This window comes from Odocoileus virginianus, chromosome 4, assembly GCF_023699985.2.
Source record: "Odocoileus virginianus isolate 20LAN1187 ecotype Illinois chromosome 4, Ovbor_1.2, whole genome shotgun sequence".
Lineage (NCBI taxonomy): Eukaryota > Metazoa > Chordata > Mammalia > Artiodactyla > Cervidae > Odocoileus > Odocoileus virginianus.
Window position 1 is genome coordinate 70753679 of NC_069677.1, and position 27545 is coordinate 70781223.

General features: G+C 36.3%; 1 protein-coding gene across 5 annotated transcripts in view; it reads left to right on the forward strand.

Annotated features, from left to right (window-relative positions):
- Window positions 1–27545, forward strand: part of STAG1 (STAG1 cohesin complex component) — a 505242-nt gene that overhangs the window by 209184 nt on the left and 268513 nt on the right. For all 5 annotated transcript variants that reach the window (XM_070466701.1, XM_070466702.1, XM_070466703.1 and 2 more), the window contains one exon: window positions 13303–13399. In XM_070466701.1, the coding sequence (XP_070322802.1) occupies window positions 13303–13399 (97 nt within the window). The remainder of the gene's footprint in view (window positions 1–13302; window positions 13400–27545) is intronic.

Consider the following 27545-nt stretch of genomic DNA (forward strand, 5'->3'; position numbering starts at 1 on the left):
GAAAAGGAAGAGAGGCCCCTTTCCTCCTGCAGTGTTCTTCCAGAGCTATATGCGAATACAGCTTAAATAGTGCTTACTCTGAAAGAGAAGTAATAGTGCTTACTGTGAGAGAAGTATCTGCTCATTAGTACAGAGGAGATAACTGAAGGGTAACTTTGGAGTTGAGGCACAGTACTCCGGAAGCTGGTGATGGACAGGGAGGCCTGGCGTGCTGTGATTCATCGGGTCGCAAAGAGTCGGACACGACTGAGCGACTGAACTGAACTGAACTGAAACTGGTAACTGATGATTTCCTTAAATGTCTGGTGTTGGCAGCTCTTTGCTTTCTTAAAAGAGAGGCAGGCTAGATGCTCTGTGTGTAGAGGTGGAGTTTGTATAGGCTTTCTGATAGATTTTATCTTGACTTTACTCTTTTCCTCATGAATTCCATTTTTATATTTTTGTGTTGAGATTTGTTTCCCCATTCACCTTGCAGGATTTTAAATTTATTCTTTATAGTGATTATTCTTAAATTGGCCCAATGAATATTTAAATTTGAAAGTCTTTTTTTTAACTTCCAAGAAGTCTTTTTATGCTTTAAATCTTCCATCTGTTTCATATATACACAATTTTCTTTTTTCCTTCTTGATTGCTGAGTCTTTTAGGCATATTATTTTGCTTTGACCTCTTAAGGCTCATTTTAATTTGGGTGGTCAAATCCAATTATTAGGATCCTTCCATTGCCAGAAATTCATGAATAATGGGTGTTGCCATGGCCTCCATTCCTGTGAATATCACACTAACCAATAGTTCTATTAACTGGATAGTGTTTTCCCAGCTTAAGGAGTAGGAGGCAACTCACTTTATAGTAATAGTCCCCTGTAGTTCCTCTGAGTTCAGGAATATAAAAACTTTACATTAAGAGAACTGATATTTAAAATATTATTTTAACGTATTTGTACCATTTTACTTAGATATCACTATTACAGTACTCAACTTCAGACCTAGTTAGGTTATCATGTTAAACTGAAAAGTATACTTGTTGAAAGTGCTTTCTATTTCAAAAGCTGAATAATACAAAAGAAAAACGGAAAAAGATTAGTGTCAAATAAAAGTATGAAAGTGGTTTATTTTTCTGAAAAATGACATTGAAATGATATTACAATATGTGATTCCATACCTAACTCCAGAATGAAATCTGCCCTGTCACATGATGGGTCACAGCATTTATCTGAGTTTAAAAACAAATTTCTCTAAGCAGTAATATAGTTGGGTAAAAGGACAGTGATAAGGTGATCAGATTGGCCGGAAACTGCAGTTAACACAAAAATCAACAACAAAGAGCAGCTGTTAGAGAACTCTGAAAAGAAGAATATTTTAACTTATATCTGAGGTTAAAATAACGGTCTAGTTTCATGGGATAATAAAAGCTCTTTTCCATCTACCTATGTCGTATTTATTTTTTTACTTGCATCCGGAGAAAACATGTATGTGGTATTAGTAAAAGCAATGTTGAAAAAATCATCTAAAATCTTTCTTTTAGGTTTACTTTATGACGCTTAGAGGCAAATCTAAAACTCATTTTAAACTATGATATTGACTATTCTGTTCCACATTTTTTCTTGTTTCCTGTTCTTATCCTTGACATTTATTCTCTCTTTAGTTTTTCTTTCTCAGTTTTTAAGCTATACTTCTAACTACTATAAATTTATTATACTGTCCTATATTTGTAGAATGATAAAACGTATAGCAAATGTCATGATTTTTGTCACTTCACTGTTATCTGTGATTCAGGTGCTGGCTTATGGTTTTCTCTTTGAGGATCTATAACTTCTCAGAGAATATCATTTTAGTAAAGTCTTACATGTAAACTTTTTGTAATGAATTGAGGACAAGGCTGTCAGTGTCACAGTTTGAATTTTTGCATATCTTTTTCTATGCTACTATAAATGCATGTGTGTGATATCATCTAAGAGTAGAATCATACGGTTCTCTTTTCACTTAACATGTCACAAATAACTTTATATCGTTAGTGCTAACATATTGATATAGCTCATTTGTATAGTTATATTTTATTCTGTATACATCTAAGGTAATTTTGTGAAATGTTCTTTTATAAGTATTTTAGATTGATATTTTTGCCCCAGTAAGCAGTACTTACAGTATCCAGGCAAGTGAGTATTTTTTCTATGTAGGAAGAAGAAATATAAATATTTATAGACAAGAGGGCAGATTTTGGCAGACATGACTGGCCACTTACCAAATTTATGTTTTCTTTTTCATAGTGGATAAAGTTCCAGGAGGGTACTGGCCAAAACAGACATCATGCTTCCCATTTATCTAGATGTGGCTAGTTTATATGTTCTTGCTAATAAAGTGTTAGAAAAAGTGTTAATATACTACTTCCAAAGCTGAATTATAAAAATCTGCCATGCTTTTCTGTGTTTTTTCTTCCATTAGCTGGCTTTGGACTTCTCATGATCAACCTTGGAAGCCTCTTATAGAGGATGACCTTATAGGACCTTATAAATTGATAGAGGATGGTAGAGCCTCTGTCACCTTAGCTCCCAGAATGATTGTGTGACTTGTATTTTATATGTTCTTCTCTCTGAGAGATTGTGGGTGTATTATTAGAAATGTTTTTTCTTGTAATCTTGGAGTAATATCTTTCTCTGCTCCTTACCTGAGGGCAACCAACATTTAAATGTAATGTGTGTTTCTTAAGGTGGAAGCTTAAATCATTGGTTTAGAATTTTCTTTTGTTATAAAGTATGTGAAGCTATAAATTTCCCTCTAAGCACTGTTATACCTGCATTCTACAAATTTTGATATCTTGTACTTTCATTATCATTCAGTTCAAAATATTTCCTAATTATCAAAACATTTGGGATATTTCAGATAACGTTTTTGTTGATGATGTCTTAACTTAAATCCATAATATTCTAACAATTTTTCCTGTATTTTTTTATCCTTAAAAACTCACAGAGGCTTGCTGTTCAGTCTTTTGGTGAATGTTCAGTGTGTAGCTAAAAGGAGTGTGTATTCTGTAATTGTTGGTGTTGTTATTGTATGTTGTTCGATCATGTTTATTAGTAGTGCTGTTCAAATCTTCTATATGTTTACTATTTTTTGTGTTTGTTTCTTCCCTCCGTTACCAATAGAAGGGTAGTAAAAATCTCACCTCTGGTTGTCTATTTGCATATTTTTACTTGTAGTTCACGTTTTGTTTTATGTATTTGGGGACTCATTATTTGGTATATAAAAATTTGTAATTATTTTATCTTCCTGATTATTTACCACTTTATCATTATATGTTTTTTTAAATCTTTGTAATATTCCTTGTTTTTTTGGTCTAATATAGCAATCATAACAGCATTTTATAGTTAAAGTTTGCATGGTATACATTTATTCTCCATTTTACTGTAACCTATATGTGCTGTTATATTCAAAGTATGTCTCTTGTAAATATCATGTGATTGATTTTTATTCAGTCTGGATTGTCTTGTTTTTCAGGAGTAGTCTTTATTAGTCTATTTGCTTGGTTTTGTTTTAGTTTTCTTTGTGAAATTTTTATTTTGCTTTTATTCTAAGGTATCTTTTTGCCATATTCACAATTCTAGATAGGCAGTTTTTTCTTTATTTTCTCCACCTTTATTGAGATATACTCTATGTGTGTGTTGGGGAGAAGGGAATACTAATTCATCCATGAGAGTAAGAAATCCTGCCATTTGCAACAACTTAGATAAACCTTGAGGCCTTTGTACTAGGTGAAGTACATCAGAGAAAGACAAACACTATGTAACACTTATATGTGGAATATTAAGAAAAGAAAAGATACTGAAGTTATTTCCATATTTTGACCATTGTGAATGCAGTGAACGTAAGAGTGCAGATATTTCAATAAAATCTTTATTTTACTTCCTTTATATATATACCCATAAATGGGATTTCTGGATTATGTGTTGGTTCTAGTTTTTAATTTTATGATGAACATCTGTACTGTTTTATGTAGTGGCTGTACTAGTTAACATTTGCACTAACAGTGCACACTCTCACCAACACTTGTTATGTGTTATCTTTTTGATGATAGCCATTCCAAACTGGTGTGACATTAATATCTCATTGTGGTTTTAATTTGCATTTTCTTGATGATTAAATGATGTTGAGTGTCTTTTCATGTATTTCTTAGCCATTTCTATGTCTTCTGTGTAAAACTATTCAAATTCTTTGCCAGCTTTTAATTGTATTGTTTTATATTAAAGTTAGTGATTTATTAATTTGATTTAATATAAAAATGCAATTTTACATTGTATAGAAATGCAGCTGTTTTCCGTATGTTGGTTTTGTATCCCGCAACTTACTTGTTGCATCCTGCAACTTGTTGACTTGCTTTTTCATGAAGTCTTGAAGATTTTCTATATGGAAGGTCATTATCTGCAAAAACATTTTTTTATTGCTTCCTTTTCTATTTGGATACCTTTTATGTACCTTTTAAAATACATTTTCTTTTTCTTGACTGATTGCTCTGGCTAGGAGAGTTGAATAGGAGTGATGATAAGAGTGCACTTTTAATCTTTTATTCTATTCATGTGGTGTATCACATTTATTTTTGCATCCTGCACCATCCTTGCATCACTGGAACAATCGTGCTTAGTCAAGATATATGATCCTTTTAATATATTGTTGAGTTTGATTTGCTAATATTCGTATAGGAGTTTTGCATCTGTGTTCATCAGGAATATTGGCGTTTTCTTGTGGTAGTTTTTTTGTCTGGCTTTGGTATCAGAGTAATATTGTCCTCATAAAATGTGTTTGGACGACTTCCACCATCTTCCTAGAATGTTTGTTAGAAGTCATCAGTGAAGCCTTCTGGTCCTGGACTTTATTGCGAGGTTTTTAATTACTGATTCTGTCTCCATGCTCGTAACTGGTTAATTCAGATTTTCTATTTCATCATGAGATAGCCTTACTAGGTTGTATGTTTATAGGAATTACTCATTTTTAAAAATCAGGTTTAATTATTTATTTAAATATTTGGTCCCACCCTTGCAGCATGTGGATTCGTAGTTCCCTGACCAGGGATTGAACCCACACCCCCTTTGTTGGAGGGTAGAACCTTAACCACTGTACCTCTGGGGAAGTCCTGAAATTTAGTAATTTTTTCCCCCAGGTTCTCTGATTTGTTGGCCTATGATTGTTCACAGTAGTCCTTCATCATCCTTGCATTTTTGTGGAATCAACTGTAATACCTCTTTTATTTCTGAGTTTGTTATTTCAGTCTTTTTTTCTTGGTGAGTCTTGATAAAGGTTTTGTCAGTTTTGCTTAGTTTTTCATAGAACCAGTTCTTAATTTCTGCTTGAATCTTTATTATTATATTTCTGTCTCTCCACTAATTTTGAGTTTAGTTCCTTCAAGTTTCTTGAAGTATAAACTTAGGTTGTTAACTTGAGATTTTTCTTGTCTCTTGAGATGAGTGTTTATCACAATGAACTTCCTTCTTAGAACTACTTTTGCTGTATCCCATAAATTTTGGTATGTTATATTTCCATTTTCATTTTTCCCAAGAGAAGGAGAAAGCAATAGAGAGGAACTAGAAAAGCAGCCTAAAAGCAATGAAAAAGGTGGCATTCACACATACATATCAATAATTACTTTAAATGTGAATGCAGTAAGGTCTGTAATCGAAAGATACAGTAATAGAAAACAAATTTCTATTTATTGATACCAATAAATGTGTATCTCTTTAATATATTCTGTATTGAATTCTTCAATATAGTCATTGTATTCTTCAGTTTCAAAATTTGTTTGGTTCTTTTGTCTTTTGTTTCTTTGTAGAACTCATTTTGTTGTTGTTGTTGTTTTTCCTGATACATTTGTTTTTTATTTGTGTTCTCTTATAGCTCTCTGACCATCTGCGGAGTAATTATTTTGAATCTCCTTGTCAGGCAAATATCTCCTGGATCAGCCAGTTATTGTAGGCTTACTATGTTCTTTGGTAGAGATATATTTCCCTAATTCTTCGTAATCCCAGTTTCTTTGTTTTCATGTCTGTTGATTTGAAGAAGCAGTTAACCTCTTCCAGAATTTATAGACTGAATTTGATAAGGATCAGCCTTTCGCCTGTGAGTGAGAGAACGCTGGAACTTGCTGTGACCCTGGGTCTAGTGATGCAGGGTGACAGTGTGGGGGGCATGTGGTAGTTTGGATCCCGCTGGTCATGATGTGTATTTAGTTCAGGCCCTTGGGCTACACACCACTGACAACTGTGTGGTTCTTCCTCAGCTCTGAGAGGAACCTTGTAGTAGTTCTAAGCCGTGCCTTCACTAGGGATTTATCAGCTAGGGACCAAGGCTGGCTGTTGTAGAGGCCAGTTGCAGGCATACATACAGTGATGAGGGCCATTGCACACAACAAGGATTGGTGCTAACTATGGTCTCATTGGCTAAACTGGAGTTCCTGGCCATCAGGGTCATCTCCTGTGGTTGCACACACTCTGCCCACATGTGCACACTGCTTTGAAGACTGGCAGAGGTGATTGGGCTGGGTTGTGCAGTGCACAGCTTGGAGTGGCTAAGTATAGGTGGACATGTCAGTACTGGCCCTTGATAGGAGGCAGGGCCTTATCTGGGCCCACAAGACGTTATGGGGTGCCTTCGTTGTAGGTGCTCTCACTGGTGGCTGCATATCCCTCCCATCCCTTCTGTGCATGCTCACTGCAGTGGAAGCCAGTGATGGATGTCAGTCTGGTAGTGCACAGTTGGAGGGACAATCCCTGAGCATGAACACAGTGGTCTGGTTCAGTGTGGGGAGGTGGTGTTAGGCTGGTATTTTGCATTTGTGCAGCTGCAGCAGCCCCAGTGGGCTGCAAGTGTGGCTGTCTGGCTCCTTAGTGGGTAGAGATTCAGGGGGCTGGCATCTTAAACTCTCACAGCTGTAGAGAGCTATAACATATTATAATCTTTCCTCCCCTCCCCCATTGTGTGTGTGTTTATTTCTTTATTTTATATATTTATAAAATATAAAATATCCTTATTTATAAAATAGCCACTGTAGTGGATACAATGTAGGTTCAGTATTGGCGGGAAAAGGGAACAGAGGGGGCCTCAGGAGGTTGGCATCAATGAACACAAACACAAATATCTGTGGGGGAAAGCTGGCAAGATCTGTAGGGGTCTACAGTGACTATGTTGGCCTTTGGCTTTCTCGGTGAAGTTTGCTGAGTTTGTCTGAAGAGCCGTTCCCTCTGAACTGTGATCCCTCTGGCTGCTTTTCTGTTAATAATATTACTTCTGCTTTTATTCCTTGTTCATAGCTGGGTCAATAACATCTCAGGTTGCTGGGCTTGGTGGGATGAAACCAAAGCAGAACCTCTGTACAATGCACTATGAAGCTGGGGAAGCTGGTCAGTCACCCTGCACTCCTTTTCTTGGCAAGAAGAGTTCTTTTTAGCTGTGAAAAATTTCTTCTTAGCATTGAAGTGTGCCAGTTTGGGGGATGGGATGATGCAGGCAAAATGAAGTTAACCTTCCTTTTCTTCTAATGTGAATGCTCTCAGTTTTGTTGTTCTTAAAACTTCATAAGTGAACTCTAGAGATCTCCTGGATGTTTTTTTGTTCTTAGATAGCTGTTCAGTCATTGGTTTTTTTGTTTGTTTTTTAAAAAAAGATTTAGTTATTTATATATGGCTGCACTAGGTCTTCCTTGCTGCTTGAGGACTTTCTCTAGGTGCAGCAAGCAGGGGCTGCTTTTCAGTGGGGTGCGTGTGCCTTCTCATCGTGGTAGCTTTTCTTGTTGTAGAGCATGGGCTCTGTAATCTCAGCATATGGGTTTAGTTGCTCCACAGCATATGGAATCTTTGTTCCTCAGCCTGGGATGGGATCCATGTCCCCTGCTTTGGCAGGAGAATTCTTAACCACTAGACCACCAGGGAAGCTCCAGACATTGATTTTTATGGGATGATGGAGAAGCTGGGTTTTCTCCCAACCAACAGGCAATTTTTCTTTCTTTCTTTAAATATATCATTCCATTATTCACTGGCTTTTATTATTTTATATGAGAAGTGTGCCATATATCTTATCCTTTTATCTCATGTATGTACCCTATGGGGTTTTTTTTCCCTCTTTATTAAATGTTCCCAGCTATTTCGTTTTGATGTACCTTATGAAGTTTTTTATTTTATCCTCCTCTTCACCTATCAGCCAAGGCCCTGTGAATTATGACAAGTTGTATCATCCACGTGCTTGTGTCCATACTTGGTAATGTCTCTAACAGTTAGCAGTCTGTCAGTCTAAGAAAGGCTTATCTTTTTGGAGTTAACTGTTTAGATTCTTTGGTCCCTACACTCTTAAAACTTTTAAAATTTATACCTTTGTTTCCTCCCAGATGAATAATCAGTTATATCAGCATCATTTATTAAATGAGCCACTCTTTTCCATCTGAAATTGAAATATTTCCTCTATTATAGCTTAAGTTTTAAATATACCTGTATCTGTTTCTGTGCTCTCTTGTCTTATATTACTTTTCTAGTCCTATGTTGCTTTCAATCTACATTGTTTTCAGTATTCTTGTATTTTTTTAATGTTCTAATGCAAGTCCCTCCTCACTAGTGTTACTTATTCAAATGTTTTGGGCTCTTCATATATAACTGGTGGGATCATAAATTTATATTTGTATTATACATTGGGAGCTAAAGAAATTTATTCACAGTATTGAGTGCATTCACAATGCCAGGTCCCATGTAAAAGTGGGGAAATGGTCTCCCTCTGTTCTTTGTGCCATACTTTGTTACCTGGGTCACAAAGCATTTCTGCTTTACTCCTGAGCTCAAAGTCACTGTTGACCTGCTTTATCCATTCTTAGGCCTCACCACCATGCTTAGCCAACAGACCCAGACACAATATGCAACAGAGCTGAACCTTGAATAGGTACTAAGAGCTGTTCATTCTTACTCGTTTTCTTTTTACCCTCTACTACCATCCAAGAAAAAGAAATGCAACAAGGCAAAATGGTTGTCTGAGGAGGCCTTAAAATGAGCTGAGAAAACAAGACCTAAGTGAAAGGCAAAGGAGAAAGGGAAAGATATACCTAACTGAATGCAGAGCTCCAGAGAATAGCAAGGAGAGATAAGAAAGCCTTCTTAAGTGAATGATGCAAAGAAATAGAGAAAAACATTAGAAAAACATTAAAAACATGAGAAAGACTAGAGATCTCTTAAAAAAAATTACAGATACCAAGAGAACATTTCATATAAAAATGGGCACAATAAAGGACAGAAGCAGTATGGACCTAACAGAAGCAGAAGTTGTTAAGAAGAGGTGGCAAGAATACACAGAAGAACTGTACAAAAAAGACTTCAATGACTCGGATAACCACGATAGTGTGATCACTCACCTAGACCAGACATTCTGGAGTGTGAAGTCATGTGGGCCTTAGGAGGAATTAGTACAAATAAAACTAGTAGAGGTGATGGAATTCTACCTGAACCATTTCAAATCCTAAAAGGTGATGTTGGCAAAGTGCTGTACTCAATATGCCATGAAATTAGGAAAACTCAGCAGTGGCCACAGGACTAAAAGAGGTCAGCTTTCATTCCAGTCATAAAGAGGGCAATGCCAAAGAATGTTCAAACTACCACACAGTTGTGCTCATTTCAAATGCTAACAAGGTAATACTCAGAATCAACGTGAACTGATAACTTCCAGATGTACAAACTGGATTTAGAAAAGGCAGAGGAATCAGAGATCAAATTTCCAATGTTCGTTGGATCATAGAAAAAGCAAGAGAATTCCAGAAAAAAATCTACTTCTGCTTCCTTGATTATGCTAAAGCCTCTGACTGTGTGGGTCACAACAAACTGTGGAAAATTCTTAAAGAGATGAGAATAGCAGACCACCTTAACCTGTCTCCTGAGAAACCTGTATGCAGGTTGAGAAACAGCCATTAGATCTGGACTTGAAACAATGGACTGGTTTAAAATAGGAATAAGAGTACTTCAAGGCTATCTGTTGTCAACCTGTTTATTTAACTTATACGCAGAGTACATCATGCAAAATGCTGGCTGGCTGAAGCACAAGCTGTAATCAAGATTGCTGGGAAAAATATCAATAACCTCAGATATGCAGATGACACCACCCTAATGGCAGAAAGCGAAGAGGAACTAAACAGGCTCTTGATGAAGGTTTTAACCTTCATCTCCTCTTTAGAGAGTGAAAAAGCTGGCTTAAAACTCAACTTTGAAAAAACTATCATAGCATCCGGTTTCATCACTTCGTGGCAAATAGGTGGGGAAAAAATGGAAACAGATTTTGTTTGTCTTAGTCTCTAAAATCACTGTAGATGGTGACTGCAGGCCATGAAATTAAAAGAGGTTTGTTCCTTGGAAGCAAAGCAGTGACCAACCTAACAGCTTATTAACAAGCGGAGACATCACTTTTCCAGCAAAGGTACATCTGGTCAAAGCTATGGTTTTTCTAGTAGTCATGTATGAATGAACTTTTGTTCTGTGGTATTGGAGAGGACTCTTGAGAGTCTCTTGGACTGCAAGGAGATCAAACCAGTCAATCCTAAAGGAAATCAACCCTGAATATTCATGGGAAGGACTGATGGTAAATCTGCAGCTCTAATACTTTGGCTACTTGATGCAAAGTGCTGCCTCATTAGAAAAGACCCTGGTGCTAGAAAAGATTGAAGGCAGATCAGAGGCCAGAAGATTTGTATTATTGTAATATAAATGAATTCTGAAGAGCTAGGGCAAAGTAGCTGCAGCGTTACTACCTTTTCGTGTGATAGGAGATGTGAAATTAGCCTGAAGCATCAAAGAGATGGTCCCTGGATCTGAACAGGAAAACAATGGCCCCTGGATATCATGAAGCCTCTTCACTTCCACTGGTGGGATGATAAACAAATACATAAGAACTTCAGCTGTAGTCCGAAATCTTCATCAATAAATCACTGTATCTCCCATGGGGGGAAAAAAAAGATTGAAGGCAGAGGAGAAGGGGACCACAGAGGACAAGATGGTTGGATGGCATCATGGACAACTCAATGGACATGAGTTTGAGCAAGCTCCAGGAGACCGTGAAGGACAGGGAAGCCTGGCATGCTGCAGTCCATGGGGTCACAAAGAGTTGGACATGACTGAGCGACTGAACAGAAATAAATGTACGAATGTGAGAGTTGAACCACAATGAAGGCTGAGCACAGAAGAATTGATGCTTTTGAATTGTGGTGTTGGAGAAGACTGTTGAGAGTCCCTTGAACAGCAGGGAGATCAAACCAATCAATCCTAAAGAAAATCAGCCCTGAATATTCATTGGAAAGACTGATGCTGAAGCTGAAGCTCAAATACTTTGGCCACTTGGTGGGAAGAGCCGACACACTGCTAAAGACCCTGATGCTGGGAAAGATTGAAGGCAGGAGGAGAAGGGGAGAAAAGAGGATGAGATGATTGGATGGCATCATCAACTCAATGGACATGAATAAGCTCTTGGAGATAGTGAAGAACAGGGAAGGCTGGTGTGCTGCATTCCATGGGGTTGCAGAAATTCAGACACAACTGAGCAACTACCACCACCCTTGTATTTTCTTTATACTTTAAAAACAAAATCTACCAGATGCTAATGTGTCGAGAGAGAGTTGTTATATACACCAACTTTTAATAAAGTGTCTTCCCCTTAAACATATAAGGAAATATGATTGCTCCTCAGATCACTAAACAAGAGAAATGTTCAATCAGAATGGGTTAAAATAAAAGGGCTAATGAGATCTAAAATTGGTGATATGTGGAGCACTGACTATCAATATCATATGTTGCTGGAGGAAGTATAATTTAATATACCTGTTTTGGAAAATAGTATGATATTGTGTACTAAACCTCAGTATATATGTACTGTTTGTTAATAAGTCTGCTACTAGGTATGTATGCAGCAGAAAAAATGTTTATGTGAGAAGATGTGTATAGTTGTGTTCATAGTAATTTTATTTGCAATAGCCCTAAAATGGAAACAACTCTTATGTACATCAATAGTAAATTGGGTTATAAGATAAAGTATGTTAAGTCAGTGAAACACTGTCCAGCAGTACAAACAAGGAATTACTAATAACACATAGTAACATGACTGAATCTCACTGATAAAACATTGAAAGAAATCAAACACAAAACATAATAGTATTTACATGAATTTCAAAAGCATATCTATTGTTAAGGAATAATAGTTATGTTATTTGCTTGCCGAATGGTTACTAACTGGACGGGAGCATGAGGCAACCTGTTTTAGTTCTGGAAGTGTTTTTTATATTTGCATTTTGGTTATGGTTATACAGGTGCATGTATATGTAAACCTTCATCAAGGAATACCTTAAGATTTCTGCATTAATCATCCATAGTTGTAGCTAATACAGAAATAAAAGTTTATTTAAAACTTTTTAAAAAGTAATTTTTATCTATTTCTTGTGCTTCCCCTTAACCCCCGGCAGAACTCTCAATAGTTATGCCTGGTAGTATGCTAAGTAGAATTACATTAAATTTATCTAACAATTTGGAAAGATTTTCTTGATGCAGCATGAAGCCTTTTTAATATGGAACTTATTTAAGTCATTTTCTGTAGCCTAAAGGTGTTTTTATAATGTTCTTCATTAAAATTTATATAGTCCTTCAATTTGTTTTTGGATGATTTTAGTTGTGAGCAGCCTTCTCAATCCATTTATATTTCATAATATTGCTAATGTTCAAATTTGATTTTGTACTTTTATCTTTTGTCAGTTATCAGATATTTTATGCATTAGCAGAGACTTGTAGAAAAGGACAATTGTCCTTGTTGATATTTTACTAATTTTTGCATAAACTAAAATCTTTAAAATATGTGTTAAATGCTTAGGGATGCATCCTTGCCTCATTCTTCTTAGAGCTGAAAAGTGTCAAGGTTTCCACAGGAAATATGTTTTGGCCTTTGTTTTTATGTTGTTTACCAACATTATCACATCATCCGTTTTCTAGACATGTTTTTATTAAGCATGGTTCCAGGATTTTTATCAGATACCTTTTGAGATCTGGTATTATAATCATTTACTTTTCTTCTTTGCATTGTTGATTAATTGAATTGAGTTCCTAATATTGAATCATCCTTGTATTTCTGGGAAAAAATGCATTTTATTATATATGGTCTTAATTTTATATTATATATATAATTTTATATAATATATGTGATTAAGTAGTTTTCTTGTTTAAATATCTACACATAGAAAACCAGTAATTTATCGAAAATTCATTTGCTATAATATCAATTAAAATTTTTTTTCTTTCCTCTTTTTTTTTCCCCCCACAGTCTGTGGTCGATGACTGGATTGAATCATATAAGCAAGACAGGGACATTGCACTTCTGGACTTAATCAACTTTTTTATCCAGTGTTCAGGATGTCGAGGTACAGAATGTTGGAATATATGATGTACTGTTAGTCCAGCAGTTTCAAATTTACTTTACCTTGTGTTAATCATTTTATAATTCATTCTGGAATTAATTGCTAGTCTTTTGTGGTAAAATTATTTTATTTAAAAATATTTCTCTTTATCCTAGTTCAATTTTGTTCATAACAGATTTCTGAAATTTTAATGTTTTGAATGAAATCTGAAATTAAGGAGTTTGTGAATTGACCTTTTAGATCACAAGATTTTATAATTAATATTTACTGATATTATTTGTATCTGTGCTCTATATTGTGAACTGTGCCAGTTGCTAACATTCATTACTTTGGATCCTCATCTTGTAGATGAAGTGCTTGAAGCTTAAATGTTTGAAGGTAACATAAATATGAAAATCAGGTTTAAGTTTACAATCATTTGGAATCCATAGACAATTTGTTAAAAAATGAAGTTATTCTTATCATATTAGTAGGTAACTGATACAGACCTTTTTTCTCTAGAATAAATATTAACAGGTTAAATTGTACTGTGTGGGATAACTCAGTTGGTTAACACCATTCTGTGCTTATCAATGCAGAAAGGTGATCTTTCATTGAGGTCACTGATCAAATTGATTTCTTGAAGGCTTTCTTATTTCTGATTAAGTTATCACTCACCATGTTAACATAAGAATTTTATCAATATTTACAAAGTACCTAGGTTATTGTTCCAAAGTATATATATATATGTATATGTATATATATAATACTATCAAGACAGTCTCTGCCCCAGTAACTATTAGAATATGTTTAATTTTTATTTTTTAACAATTTCTGCTTTAATTTTTTTTAATGTACTTTCTACTTTGAGTTTATTTGCTATTTATTTATTTGGCCATGCCATGCAGCGTGTGACATCTTAATTCTCCAGTTGGGAATCCAGTCTGTAGCCTACTGCAGTGGAAGTGTGAAATCTTGATCACTGGACCACCAAGAAAGTCCCTGTTGAGTTTTTAAAGAAGGATGTTTTGCAAAGAAAAGGAGGGAAATATACCAGTAATTCACTGAACTGTTTATTAATAGGAGAGTAATAAAATTGGATACAATTTAATGACTTTCAGCTTGGCAGTGTATGTGCCAAACTGTGTGCTTTACATGCATTAGCTCGTTTGATATTAGTTTGACACTTCTATCAGTCAGATATGATTTTTATTCTGTCATTCAAGAAACTAAGGATTCAGGGCTTAGGTTAGTTTTTGGACATCATCCAGTTTTAAAGTGCCGAATTCATGATTTAGATTCAGGCTTGTCGCTATCTGGAGTCTCCATGTCTAACCACAAGGTGTAGTGTAGCAATAACAAGGAGGAGCTTCTGATTCAACCTAGGCTGTGTGTTTCTGTGTATGTGTGAATATGGGGATATTTGTAAGAAAGTGCATCTCAAAGGAACAAACTTGATACTGGAACTGAGGTGTTGAGTAAGAGTAAATTAAGGTGGAAGAGAAAGGTCCAAGTTGACAGTTGGTGTAAAAATTCCAGAAAAAGAGAAAGTACAGCACACTCTAGTGCATAAAGAGAGTTTGTGGCAGCAACCTGGAGCATAGAGTTAGATGAGGATTGGCAAGAGATTAGTTTATTTGAAGGAAAGTGAGGTTGTTAATTTTACAGTCTTAAACTGAGAAAGGCAAGTACTGAGTGAAGTGCTTTACATATGTGGTCTTGTCTAATCTATGTAAGTGTCCCGTTAGAATGAGTTTCGATTTTAAAACAAATGGTAGTCTTTAAAATTTTTTGTTTTTGTAAATTGTTCATATGGTTCAAAAAAAAAATGCAACAAGAGAAATGTAAATCAAAAAACCTTTACTACTTCTTGCCTTCCCATCTATCTCCACAGAGTTACTTCTTAACTCCTTTATTGTATATCCATCTATCTGTCTGTATGAGTAGGAGATGTATGCTCTTTTCTTCCTCACCCCTTTCACACAAAAGATACTGGTGTATAGAGAACTTTCTTGGTTTCTTGCCTTCCCTTCCCTCTTTATTTCTTTTCCTTCATTCCCTCACATTTTTCCCCTTCCTCCCTTTCCCTTCCTTTTCTTCCCTTTCTTCCCTCCTCTCCATTTCCTCCCTTCCCTCTCCCTCTTTTCCAGCATCAAAGCATTCCTTTTTATGTATGTACAGCAATTTATTTAACTAGTTGTCTGTTAACAGTGCATTGACTACTATCTGTTGTCTTTTGTTCTTACAGTGAGTAATTTCATTTGTTCTTTGTGGCAGAATAAATGTCTGTAGGTTATTATATTTTTAATTATATTAGATATTTCCAAATTTCCTGTTACGGAAATTATGTCCATTTTACTCCTATCAGTAATATATGAAAATATATGTTTCTATTTGGTCTTTTCAACAAAGTATTTTTATCAAATTTTTTTATTGGTCTTATGAATGATTTAAAAATACATTATATGATTTTTTTTTAATTGAGGTGAAATACACTTAAACAGTTAATCATTTTAAAGTGGGTGGTTTAGTAGTTTTTGGCACATTAATAGTGTTGTATAACCACCTCTTTCTGGTATCAAAACTTTTTTGTTACCACCCCAGAAGAATACTTATCATTAATTAGTCACTCCACATTAGCCTCTTCCCTGCTGTCCTTGGCTACCTCTAATCTGCTTTCTGCTCCTATGTTCTACTCATTTTATGTAAAAGGAGATTGTACAGTATGTGATCTTTTGTGTCTGATCTCTTTAATTTAGCATATCTTTGCGATTTCTCTGAGGAGTAGCATATATTGATAAAATTCATTTCATTGTACGTATATATTACAATATGTTTATCCATTCATCCATTGATGAATGGACTTGTACTTTTTGGTTGTTGTGAATATTGCTACTATGAATATTTATGGCCAGGTATCTATTTGAGTACTTCTTTTTTAATTCTTTGGTGTAAATACCTAGGAGTGAAATTGCTGGATCATATGGTAATTCTATTTTAAGTTTTTGAGGAACTGCCAAACTGTTTTCACAGCAGCTGCACCATTTTAAATTCTATAAATATATGAAGACTCTTATTTCTCTACATCCTGTAAAACACTTTCACTTGCCAGTTTTAAAATTTTAATGTCCTGGGGGTATGAAATGGTATTTTTTTTAATGGTTTTGATTTGCATTTTCTTTATTACCAGTGATTTGGGCAACTTTTTGTGTTTTTGGCAATTGGTATGTCTTTTTTAAGTAATGTGTATTTGAGTCCTGTGGTTATTTTGAAATTAGATGGGTTTAATTTTATTTGTGAGTTATTGTATTAGAGTTCTTTGTATATTCTTGATATTAAATCTTTTATCAGATACATAATATGGAATTGCTTATAACTTGTAACTACTCCCACACTGTAGGTTGTGTTTTCCCTTTATTAAAGATGTCCTTGGATGGACAAAAGTTTTAAGTCTTTGTGAAGTCTAACTTTTCCTTCATTTCTTTTTCTCATGCTTATGGTATCAAATCTATGAATCCATTGCCAATTCTAAGAGCATGAAGATTTACCTCCATATTTTCTTCTAGTAGTTTTATAGTTTTAGATCTTATATGTAGGTCATTGATCCATGGTTAAATTTTGTATTTGGATGATTTTAATTTGTATTTCTCTTACGTGTGTGACTTGAGAGCCATTTTTATTTCTTTTTTTTCAGTTTTCTGTTCATATCCTTTGCTACTTTTCCTTTCAGCTATCTTCATAGTTCCTTATAAGGCATTTGACAGATTTTAAAACATTTTAGTATATCAGACTGAGATGCATCTTTTCTTAACATGTTTAAAAGAATGCTCACTGTCTCTCATATTAGTGCATTATAATAAAAATCTAAAATAGATTCAAGTACCTGTGAACCTGTAGTAAGCAGATACTGCTAGCACATATGAAGACAGCTGCAAGATACAACTATACAATATACCATTTTTCATCTCTCAGATTGATAGAAATTATAAGTTATAATCTCTGTTCTTTAGGATGTGAGGAAACAGACACTCTTAAATTACTTGTTGGAATAAAAGTGGATACCTATGTCTTAGATAGAAATTTGACGTTATCTACCAAAACTCCCTCATAGCTCAGTTGGTAAAGAATCAGCCTGCAATGCAGGAGATCCTGGTTCAATTCCTGTTTCGGGAAGATCTGCTGGTGAAGGCATAAGCTACCCACTCCAGTATTCTTGGGCTTTCCTTGTGCCTCAGCTGGTAAAGAATCTGCTTGCAATGCGGGATACCTGGGTTTGACCCCTGGGTTGGGAAGATTCCCTGGAGAAGGGAAAGGCTTACCCACTCCAGTATTCTGGCTTGGAGAATTCCATGGACTATACAGTCAACGGGGTCAAAAAAAGTTGAACCCGACTGAGCAACTTTCACTTTCACCAAAACTCCTTATGTTCTTTTCTTTTGACCTAGCCATGCTGTTTCTGGAATTTTGCCATGAAGATATATTTCCATCTTACAAAAATAAATGCACAAGGTTATTCAGTAACATATTTATAGTTGTGAAATATTGGAAACAACCTAAGTGCCAATGTGTAGGACAGTGATTGAGTAAACTGTGGCAAAGCTTATTCAGTGGAGCTTTTTGGCATGGCGAAAAACTGTGAGGAAAAACTGTGTGGGCTAATACAGGGAGATTTTCAGGACACATTTATTTTTTTAAGTGCAAAAGAGTGTCTAAAAGTATTCAACTTTTTTTAAAGGAAAGAAGAGAAATAATAGAATATACACATGTATCTGGTCACTTGACAATAAAGAAATAAAGGGAAGATAAGACACAGAATAATAATTTCCTACCTGTAGGGTATAGTGACGGAGAAGGCAATGGCACCCCGCTCCAGTACTCTTGACTGGAGAATCCCATGGACAGAGGAGCCTGGTGGGCTGCAGTCCATGGGGTCGCTAAGAGTCGGACACGACTGAGCAACTTCACTTTCATTTTCCACTTTCATGCATTGGAGAAGGAAATGGCAACCCACTCCAGTGTTCTTGCCTGGAGAATCCCAGGGACAGGGGAGCCTGGTGGGCTGCCGTCTATGGGGTCACACAGAGTCCGACACGACTGAAGTGACTTAGCAGTAGCAGTAGCAGCAGGGTATAGTGAAAGTGAAGTCGCTCAGTTGTGTCCAACTCTTTGTGACTCCATGGCCTGTAGCCTACCAGGCTCCTCCATCCATGGGATTTTCTAGGCAAGAATACTGGAGTGGGTTGCCATTTCCTTGTCTAGGAGATCTTCCCTATCCAGAGATTGTACTCGGGTCTCCTGCATTGTAGGCAGATACTTTACTGTCTGAGCCACCAGGGAAGTCCCTTGTAGGGTATGTGTGTATGTAAATGGAGTGGAAAACTTACAGGGAACTGGGGTGGAGGGATGATACTTACTGGAATATACTTTTTGAACAGTCTTGATTTTGGGAGTTATCTTCATATTCCATATACTCAGAAAAAAAGAAAAATCAGTGAAGATGGATGGAAAATCCAAGACTTGGATGCACTCAGAATAGATGAATCATGTATACATGTAATCATGAATACATGTATACATGTATTCATCATGTATTCAATCATGAATCAGCATGTATTATTTATGCTGAAGAGTATAAAAAGTACAAATTAAAATTTGAACTCAGTGCTTATACTCCAAAACTAGTGGGGGAAAGTGAAAAACATAATATTTACCTCCTCAGATTGTCTCCTTACAAGATATGTATTATGAATAAAATGGTACTTTACCTGTACAAACTTAATAGACACCACCTTAAACAAATGATGAAAGCAAAACAGTGCAGTTATAGAACCAGTTGATAGCATGTGCTTCATGGTAGGCACTTATAAGAACTCCACCTCATTTTTATATTATTCTAGTCTATAGTACAGAGTCTGAAACTACTCATGAGAAAACAGTGGGCAAGCTCAAGTTGAGGTATATTTTTCATAATACCTATCCTGTGTCCTGTAAGAGTGTCCATGACATGGAAGTAGAAATGACTAAGAAAACTGTTCCAGAACTTAATGCAATACACGATCTTAGATTTTTCTTTTGACACAAAGAACATTATTGAGACAAATACTAAATTCCAAAATCAGTTCTGTGAATTAGAACATATATATTATATTGTTAATTTCAGCATTCTGATCATTGTTCTGTAGTTGTATTAGATTTTAATTTGCTTTGGGGAAGTATATACAAGAGTATTGATGAATAAAGGGATATGTGAAGAGGGAAAGGATAAAAAAGGTAAAATGTTTACATCTGAAAATATGGTGATGGATATTCAGAATCCCGTGTACTTTTCTTACAACTTTTTTGTAAAGTCTGGAAAGTGAAAAATGGAAGGATGAAAAATCCTTTTAACCCCAAAGCCAACATCATGCTCAAGGGAATCTAGTAGAATAATTTTCATTGAAGTCAAACAAGACAGAGATGCCCATTTTTCACAACTGCCAGTTAATATTAGCCATATAAGCCAGCATGTTTGTGGTGAAGCCAGTAAAGTGAAGTATATATGATCACTATTTGAGAGTAATATTGAAAGTTGAGAATTTCAAGAGGAACAATTTGCAAAACTAGTAAAAACAGTATAATAATTCTGAAAGAGATCAAAATGGCAGAGTATGAGGATGCTGAGCTCCCTTCTCCCTGATGGACATCTAAAAATACAGTACATGTGTAGCTACTGTTACTGAAACAAGCTGTACACTGATAGAACAGCCTTTCTGTAACCAAGACTGCAAAGAAAGATTCACACAGAGTTGAGTAGGAAGAGAGGAGAAATGATCAGTCCTGGACTTGCACCCCTAGCAAGGAGAGCATATCACAAGCTCGAGGATCCTTCCTAGGTTGTGAGACATTTGAGCTACATATTTGGCAACCCAGATTTGGGGTCTGTTACCAGGAAGATGAGTCCCCTTAGCTGGTTTGAAATCCAGTAAGACTTACCATATGGTTATACAAAACCAAAATTCCACTTATGATGGTTGCATACAAACACTTGCTTCCCCTCGGGAAGAAGGTGGAGGAAGCACATTTAAAATGACCTGAGAGTCTGACTGATTTCCTGCAACTGTCCCATTGCACACGCTAGCTTGCACTGGGTACTTGGTCCGCCCCCCCTTGCTCTAACACCGTACTCTCCTGGGGTGAACGCTGCCATTGCCAAGTAGGGTGAGGACTTGGAGATTCGGAGCTAGCTCAGACTCAGTCTTCTGTCGGAACAGAGCAAGGGCAGTCCAAGACTGGATGGCTTCACAGGAGAATTCTACCAAACATATTAAGAATGTCTACTACCTGTCCTTGTCAAACTTTTCCAGTAAGTTGAAGAGGAGGAAAACATTCCTAAATTCATTCTTTAAGGCCACTAATGCACAAAGACTGCCCCCACCCCAAATACAAGCCAATATCTCTGATGAATATAGTTACAGAAATCTCAAGAAAATATTAGAAAACCAAATTCAGCATCATCAAAAGAATCATACACCAAGATCAGAATTCAATAATCAGAAGGATCATACACCATGATCAAAATTCAGCAATCAGAAGGATCACACACCATGATTAAATACAGGGATGCAGGGATGGTTCAGCATTCATAAATCAATACACCACATTCATAAAAAGAATAAAATTATGCAATCATTTCAGTAGACAGAATTCAGCATTCATTCATTCATGATAAAAGCTCTCATCAAATGTGAAAGTCGCTTAGTCGTGTCTGACTGTGAGACCCCATGGACTATGGAATTCTCTAGGCCAGAATACTGGAGTGGGTAGCCTTTCCCTTCTGCAGGGGATCTTCCCAACCCAGGGATTGAACCCAAGTCTCCCACACTGCAGGTGGATTCTTTACCAACTGAGTTATCAGGGAAACATCAAACTTGTTATGGAGGATATATGGCAGTATAATAAGGTGAAGTATGACAGACACACAGCTTTTAGGTTAGTGCAAAAGTAATAGCGGTTTCAGAACCTGAGTTTTAAATCATTATAACTAGGCACAGACACATCTTTATTAAACAAAAGAGGAACCATTACAGTCAACACATTTTTTTTGCCAGTGAAAAATAAGTTTATTTCTGTAGCATAAATATCCATGCTTTGGGATTCGATGAACTCTTGGAAAGTATTTTCTGTGTCCTGCTGGTTATGGAAACATTTTCCTTGCAAAAAGTTGGCAAGATGCTTGAAGAAGAGGTAGTTGGTACCGGTGAGAAGTCAGGTGAATATGGCTGATGAGGCAAAACTTTGTAGCCCAACTTATTCAACTTTTGAAATGTTGGTTGTGTGACCTGTGGTCAAGCACTGTTGTGGAGAAGAATTGGACTCTTTCTGTTGACTAGTGCTGGCTTCAGGCATTCCAGTTTTTGGTGCATCTTATCAATTTTGTGTACATGAGTAAAAAAGTCTTATATTTGTGTTTCCAAAATTTTTATTTCTGAACTCTAGGTATTAAAAGAAATCATTATAAGTAGAGTCTTCATTTTTTCTAAAGTAGACTTTATTTTTTCTAGGAGTTTGAGGTTTACAAAAAAATTAAGCGAAAATTACACAGTTCCCATATACCCCCTTCTCCCCTCAGTTTCACCTGTTAACATCTTGTACATTTGTTAAAATTGATGAAACAGTATTGATACATTATTAGCTAAAGTCCTTAGTTGACATTAGGGTTTGTCCACTGAAAAAAATGCACAATCTAGAAGTTGGGAATCATGTTTTATTTTGTGGACTTGCTGAGGACCTAAGCCTAAAACATAGCCTGTGAGATAGCTCAAAGGGACTACTCCAAAGAGGTAAGGGAGGAACCAGGATATGTAGAAGTTTTTGCACCAAAAAACAAATATTAGTATTTTATTTTGTCTTGTTTTTTAATTGGAGGATAATTGCTTTACAGTATTGTGTTGGTTTCTGTTGTACAAAAACTCATATCAGCCATAATTATATATAACCCCTCCATCTGGACCTCCCTCCTACCCCACTGCATCCCACCCCTTAGGTCATAACAGAACCTGACTGGCGTCCATGTGTTATATAACAGCTTCCCACTAGATATCTATTTTAAACATAGTAGTGTGTATATGTCAGTGCTACTCTGTCAGTTCGTCCCATCCTCTCCTTCTACCACAAGTTCATTCTCTACATCTGTGTTTCTGTTCTGCTCTGCAAAGAGGTTCATCGGTACTGTTTTATCTTGATTCCATATATATACATTAATATATAGTATTTATTTTTCTCTTTCTGACTTACTTCACTCTGTGTAACAGGCTTTAGTTTCATCCACTTCTGTTCATCTGACTCATGTTTGTTTATGGCTGAGTAATACTCCATTGTGTATACATACCACACCTTCTTTATTGTTAGTATGTCGATGGGCAGCTAGGTGGTTCCCATGTCCTGGCTAGTTAACATAGTCCTGCAATGAACATTGGGGTACATGTGTAAAAATTATGGTTTTCCCGGGTCTGTGCCCGATAGTGAGATTGCTGAGTCAGAGGGTGGTTTTAGTCCTAGTTTCTAAGGACTCTCCATACTGTTCTCCATAGTCACTGTATCAATTTACATTGCCACCAGCAGTGCAAGAAGGTTCCCTTTTCTCCCCATCCTCTACAGCATTTATTGTTTGTAGATTTTTTAATGATGGCCATTCTGACTGGTGTGAGGTAGTACCTCATTGTAGCTTTGATTTGCATCTCTAATAATGAACAGTGCTGAGCTTCTTTTCATGTGTTTATTGGCCATCTGTGTGTCTTCTTTGGAGAGATATCTGTTTAGGTCTTCTGCCCCTTATGGGATTGGGTTGTTTGTTTTTCTGATAATTAGCTTCATGAGTTGCTTGTCTATTTCCGAACTTTGTTGCTTCACTTGCAGTTATTTTCTCCCATTCTTAAGGTTGTCTTTTCACCTTGCTTATACTTTCCTTTGCTGTGCTAAAGCTTTTAAGTTCAATTAGATCCCATTGGTTTATTTTTTTAATTCCCTTTACTCTTAAGAGTTGGGTCAAACAGAATCTTGCTGTGATTTATGTCAAACAGTGTTCTGCCTATGTTTTATAATTTACGGTTTCTGAACTTATATGTCTGTCTTTAATCCATTTTGAGTTCATTTTTGTGTGTGGTGTTGTTAAATGTTATAATTTCATTCTTTTACTCATAGCTGTCCAGTTTTCCCAGCACCACTTACAGAAGAGACTATCTTTTCTCTATTGTATATTCTTCCCTACTTTGTCAAGGATAAGGTGCCCATCAGTGTGTGAAGTAATCTCTGGACTTTCTTGTTCCATTGATCTATATATATATTTTTGCCAGTATCACACTGATATTGATTGCTATTCCTTGGTAGTATAGTCTGAAGTCAGGAAGGTTGATTCCTCCAGCTCCATTTTCTCTCTCAAGATGGCTTTGGCTGTTTGGAGTCTTTGGCGTGATATTTTTTCTTCTAGTTCTGTGAAAAATGCCATTGGTAATGTGATAGGGAATGAATTGAAACTGTAGATTGCTTTAGGTAGTATATCATTCCCATCCAAAAACATGGTATATCTCTCCATCTGTTTGTGTCGTCTTTGATTTCTTTCATCAGTGTTCAAAGTTTTCTGTATACAGCAAGCCTTTTGTCTCTGTAGGTAGGCTTATTTGTATATCTTTTATTCTTTTTCTTGCAGTGATAAGTGGGATTGTTTTCTTAATTTCTCTTTCTGATTTTTCATTATGAGTTTACAGGATTACAAGAGATTTCTTTTTAATTTAGTATCCTGTGACTACTGAATTCACTGATTATCTCTAGTAATTTTCTGGTGGCATCTTTAGGGTTTTCTATGTATATAGTATTATGTCATCTGCAAAGAGAGACAGTTTTACTTTTTTTCCAATCTGGATTTTTGTGTTTGTTTCTTTCTCTTATCTGATTGCCTGGACCAGAACTTCTCAAAACTATACTGAATAATGTGGTAAGAGTGTGTACCCTTGTCTTGTTGCTAATCTTACAGGAAATGCTTTCAGTTTTTCACCATTAAGAATAATGTTTATTGTGGGTTTGTCATATATGGCCTTTATTATGTTGAGGTAGGTTCCCTATATGCTCACTTTCTGGAAAGTTCTTGTCATAAATTGGTATTTTGTTTTGTCAGAAGCTTTTTCTGCATCTATTGAGATGATCATATGGTTTTTATTGTTCAGTGTGTTTATATGGTATATCACATTGATTCATTTGTGTATATTGAAAAATCCTTTCATTCCTGGGATAAACCAACTTGATCATAGTATATGATCCTTTCAGTGTGTTGTTGGATTCTATTTGTTAGTATTTTGTTGAGGATATTTGCATGTATGTTCATCAGTGATACTGGCCTGTGATTTTCTTTTTTTGTGATGTCATTGTCTGGTTTTGGTATCAGGGTGATGGTGGGCTCGTAAAATGAGTTTGAAAGTGTTCCTCCGGCTCAATTTTTGGAAGAGTTTGAGCAGGATAGGTGGTTAGCTCTTCTCTAACCATTTGATAGAATTCTCCTGTGAAGCCATCTGGCCCTGGGCTTTTATGTTTTGGAATATTTTTGATCACAGTTTTCATTTCTGTATTTGTGATTAATCTGTTCATACTTTCTATTTCTTCCTGGTTCAGTCTTCAGAGGTTATACTTTTCTAACAATTTGCCCATTTCTTGCAGGTTGTCATTTTATTTGCAGATGGATGCTTACAGTAGTCTCTATGATCCTTTGTATTTCTGTGTTGTGTATTGTTAGTTCTCTTTTTTATTGCTAATTTTATAGATTTGATTCTTCACCCATTTTTCCTGATGAGTCTAGCTAATGGTTTATGAATATCATTTATCTTCTCAAAGAACTAGCTTTTAGTTTTATTGATCTTTGTTGTTGTTTTCTTCACCTCTTTCTACTGTAATTTTTGTGATTCTGTTCCTTCTACTGACTTTGGGGGCTTTTCGTTCTTTTTTAGTTCCTTTAGTTGTTAACCTTACTGGCATCCCTTTATATGTTATCTGTTGCTTTTCCCTTGCTGCTTTCAATAATTTTTCTTTGTGTTAATTTTTGTTAGTTTGATGGATATGTGTCTTGTTGTATTCCCTTGTAGCTCAGCTGGTAATGAATCCGCCTGCAATGCTGGAGACCTGGGTTCAATTCCTGAGTTGGGAAGATCCCCTGGAGAAAGTAAAGGCTACCCACTCCAGTATTCTGGCCTGGAGAATTCCAGGGACTATTCAGTCCATGGGGTCACAAAGAGTCAGACACGACTGAGCGACTTTCACTTCACTTCACTTGTTGTGTTTCTCATTTGGTTTATCCTGTTAGAGACTCTCTAGATATCTTGTACTTGGGTGGCTATTTCCTATGTTAGGTAAGTTTCTAATTATAATCTCCTCAAATATTCTCTCATACCCTTTCTTTTTTTCTTCTTCTTCTGAGGCCCCTGTAATTTATATGCTTGTGTATTAAATGTTGTCCCAGAGGTCTCTGCAACTGTCCTCATTTCTTTTCTTTATTCTGCTGTGCTTCAGTTATTTCCACCATTCTATCTTGCAGCTTAGTTACTTGTTCTTCTGCCTTAGTTATTTTGCTATTAGTTTCCTCTAGTGTAGTATTTATTTTAGTTTTTGAGTCATTCATCACTGATTGTCTGTTCTTTAGTGCTTCTAAGTTCCTGTTAAACATTTCTTGTATCTTCTCTATCAGATCTCCATTCTATGATCTGTGCCTTCCTTCTGTTTCCCAGATTTTAGATCATCTTTACTATCATTACTCTGAATTCTTTCTCAGATAGGCTTCCTATTTCCTCTTCATTTTTTTTGGTCTTGTTGGTTTTTACCTTTCTCCTTCATCTTCTGCATATTTCTCTGTCTTCTCATTTTGTTTAATTTACTGAATTTAGGGTCCCCTTTCCACAAGCTTCAGGGTCGTAGTTCATCATAACTTGTAGCGTCTCGGTCCAGTGGGTTGGGTTTGGACCAGTGCCTTGTGTAGTCTTCCTAGTGAGGGATCTGGTGCCTGTGTTCTGTTGGTAGATCTAGATCTTCTCTTTCTGATGGGCAGTGCTGCCTCCACAGTGTGTTTTGGGGAGTCTGTGAGTTTGGTATGTGTTTACACAGCTTGTCTGCTAATGGGTGGGGTTCTGTTCCAATTTTGCTAGTTGTTTGGCGTGATGCGTCCAGCACTGGAGCTTGCTGGCTGTTCAGTGGAACCAGGTTTTAGTGTTGTCAACTAAAATGATACGCAATGTGAGAGTTCCAGATTAAATTTTATTTAGGGCAAAATGAATATAGTGGCTTGGGAGATAGCACTTCAGACAGCTCTGATAGACTGTTCCAAAGAGGCTGTGGGGAAAGGTCAATGTAGAAGATTTTGGTGAAGTTAAGTGCAATCAAGTGCCTACTTTACGGAATGTTTTCTGCTAGTCACAAGGAGCTGATGTCATCGTGAAGGGATTTAGTAATTTTCTAGATGTGAAAAGAAACAAGCATTGGGATCTTGAAGTAGTTCCTGAAAATATATAACTATCTGAAGACCTGTTCCACCAGTTTCCCTGGAGCAAAGTGCCTCATTCTTCATCCTGAATTCCCCTCAGGAGGTATTGAAGGTCAGTAGCTGCAACAGCACAGACAGGGTGCAGTCACCATGAAGCAGATGACAAAAGCCCTTGTTGTTGTTCACTTGCTGCCAGATGCTTTTGGGAAGTACCAGTTTGTAGTTGACAGGCAAGTGCTGCTTTGTAGTTGACAGTGTTGAGATGGAGGCCTTTTGGAAAGCTCTTGAAGCCATTTATACTGGATTGGGACTTGAACCCATGTGCTGGGACTCAAATGCAGCCGAAACCCATCTTAGAATTTGAGCCCACGTGGTTGGACTGGAACCTGGCCAAAATTCTGTTTGGGACTTGAACCCATAAGACTGGAAATCTAACCCACCCAAATTCCATGGTACCTGATTTCAGGACCTAATGAAGCTCAGGTTCTTGATGTCTTGTCTCTGAAAGAATTCAGTGAGACAAACTGATGGGTAAGAAGTGGGTTTATTCAGATTCAGAGAGAAACATACTTCACAGATAGAGTGTGGGCCATTCCAGAGGGTGAGTGCGGCTATGAAATGGGGCCTGGTTAGTTATTATAGACTGGGTAATTTAATATGCTAATTACTGGGAGG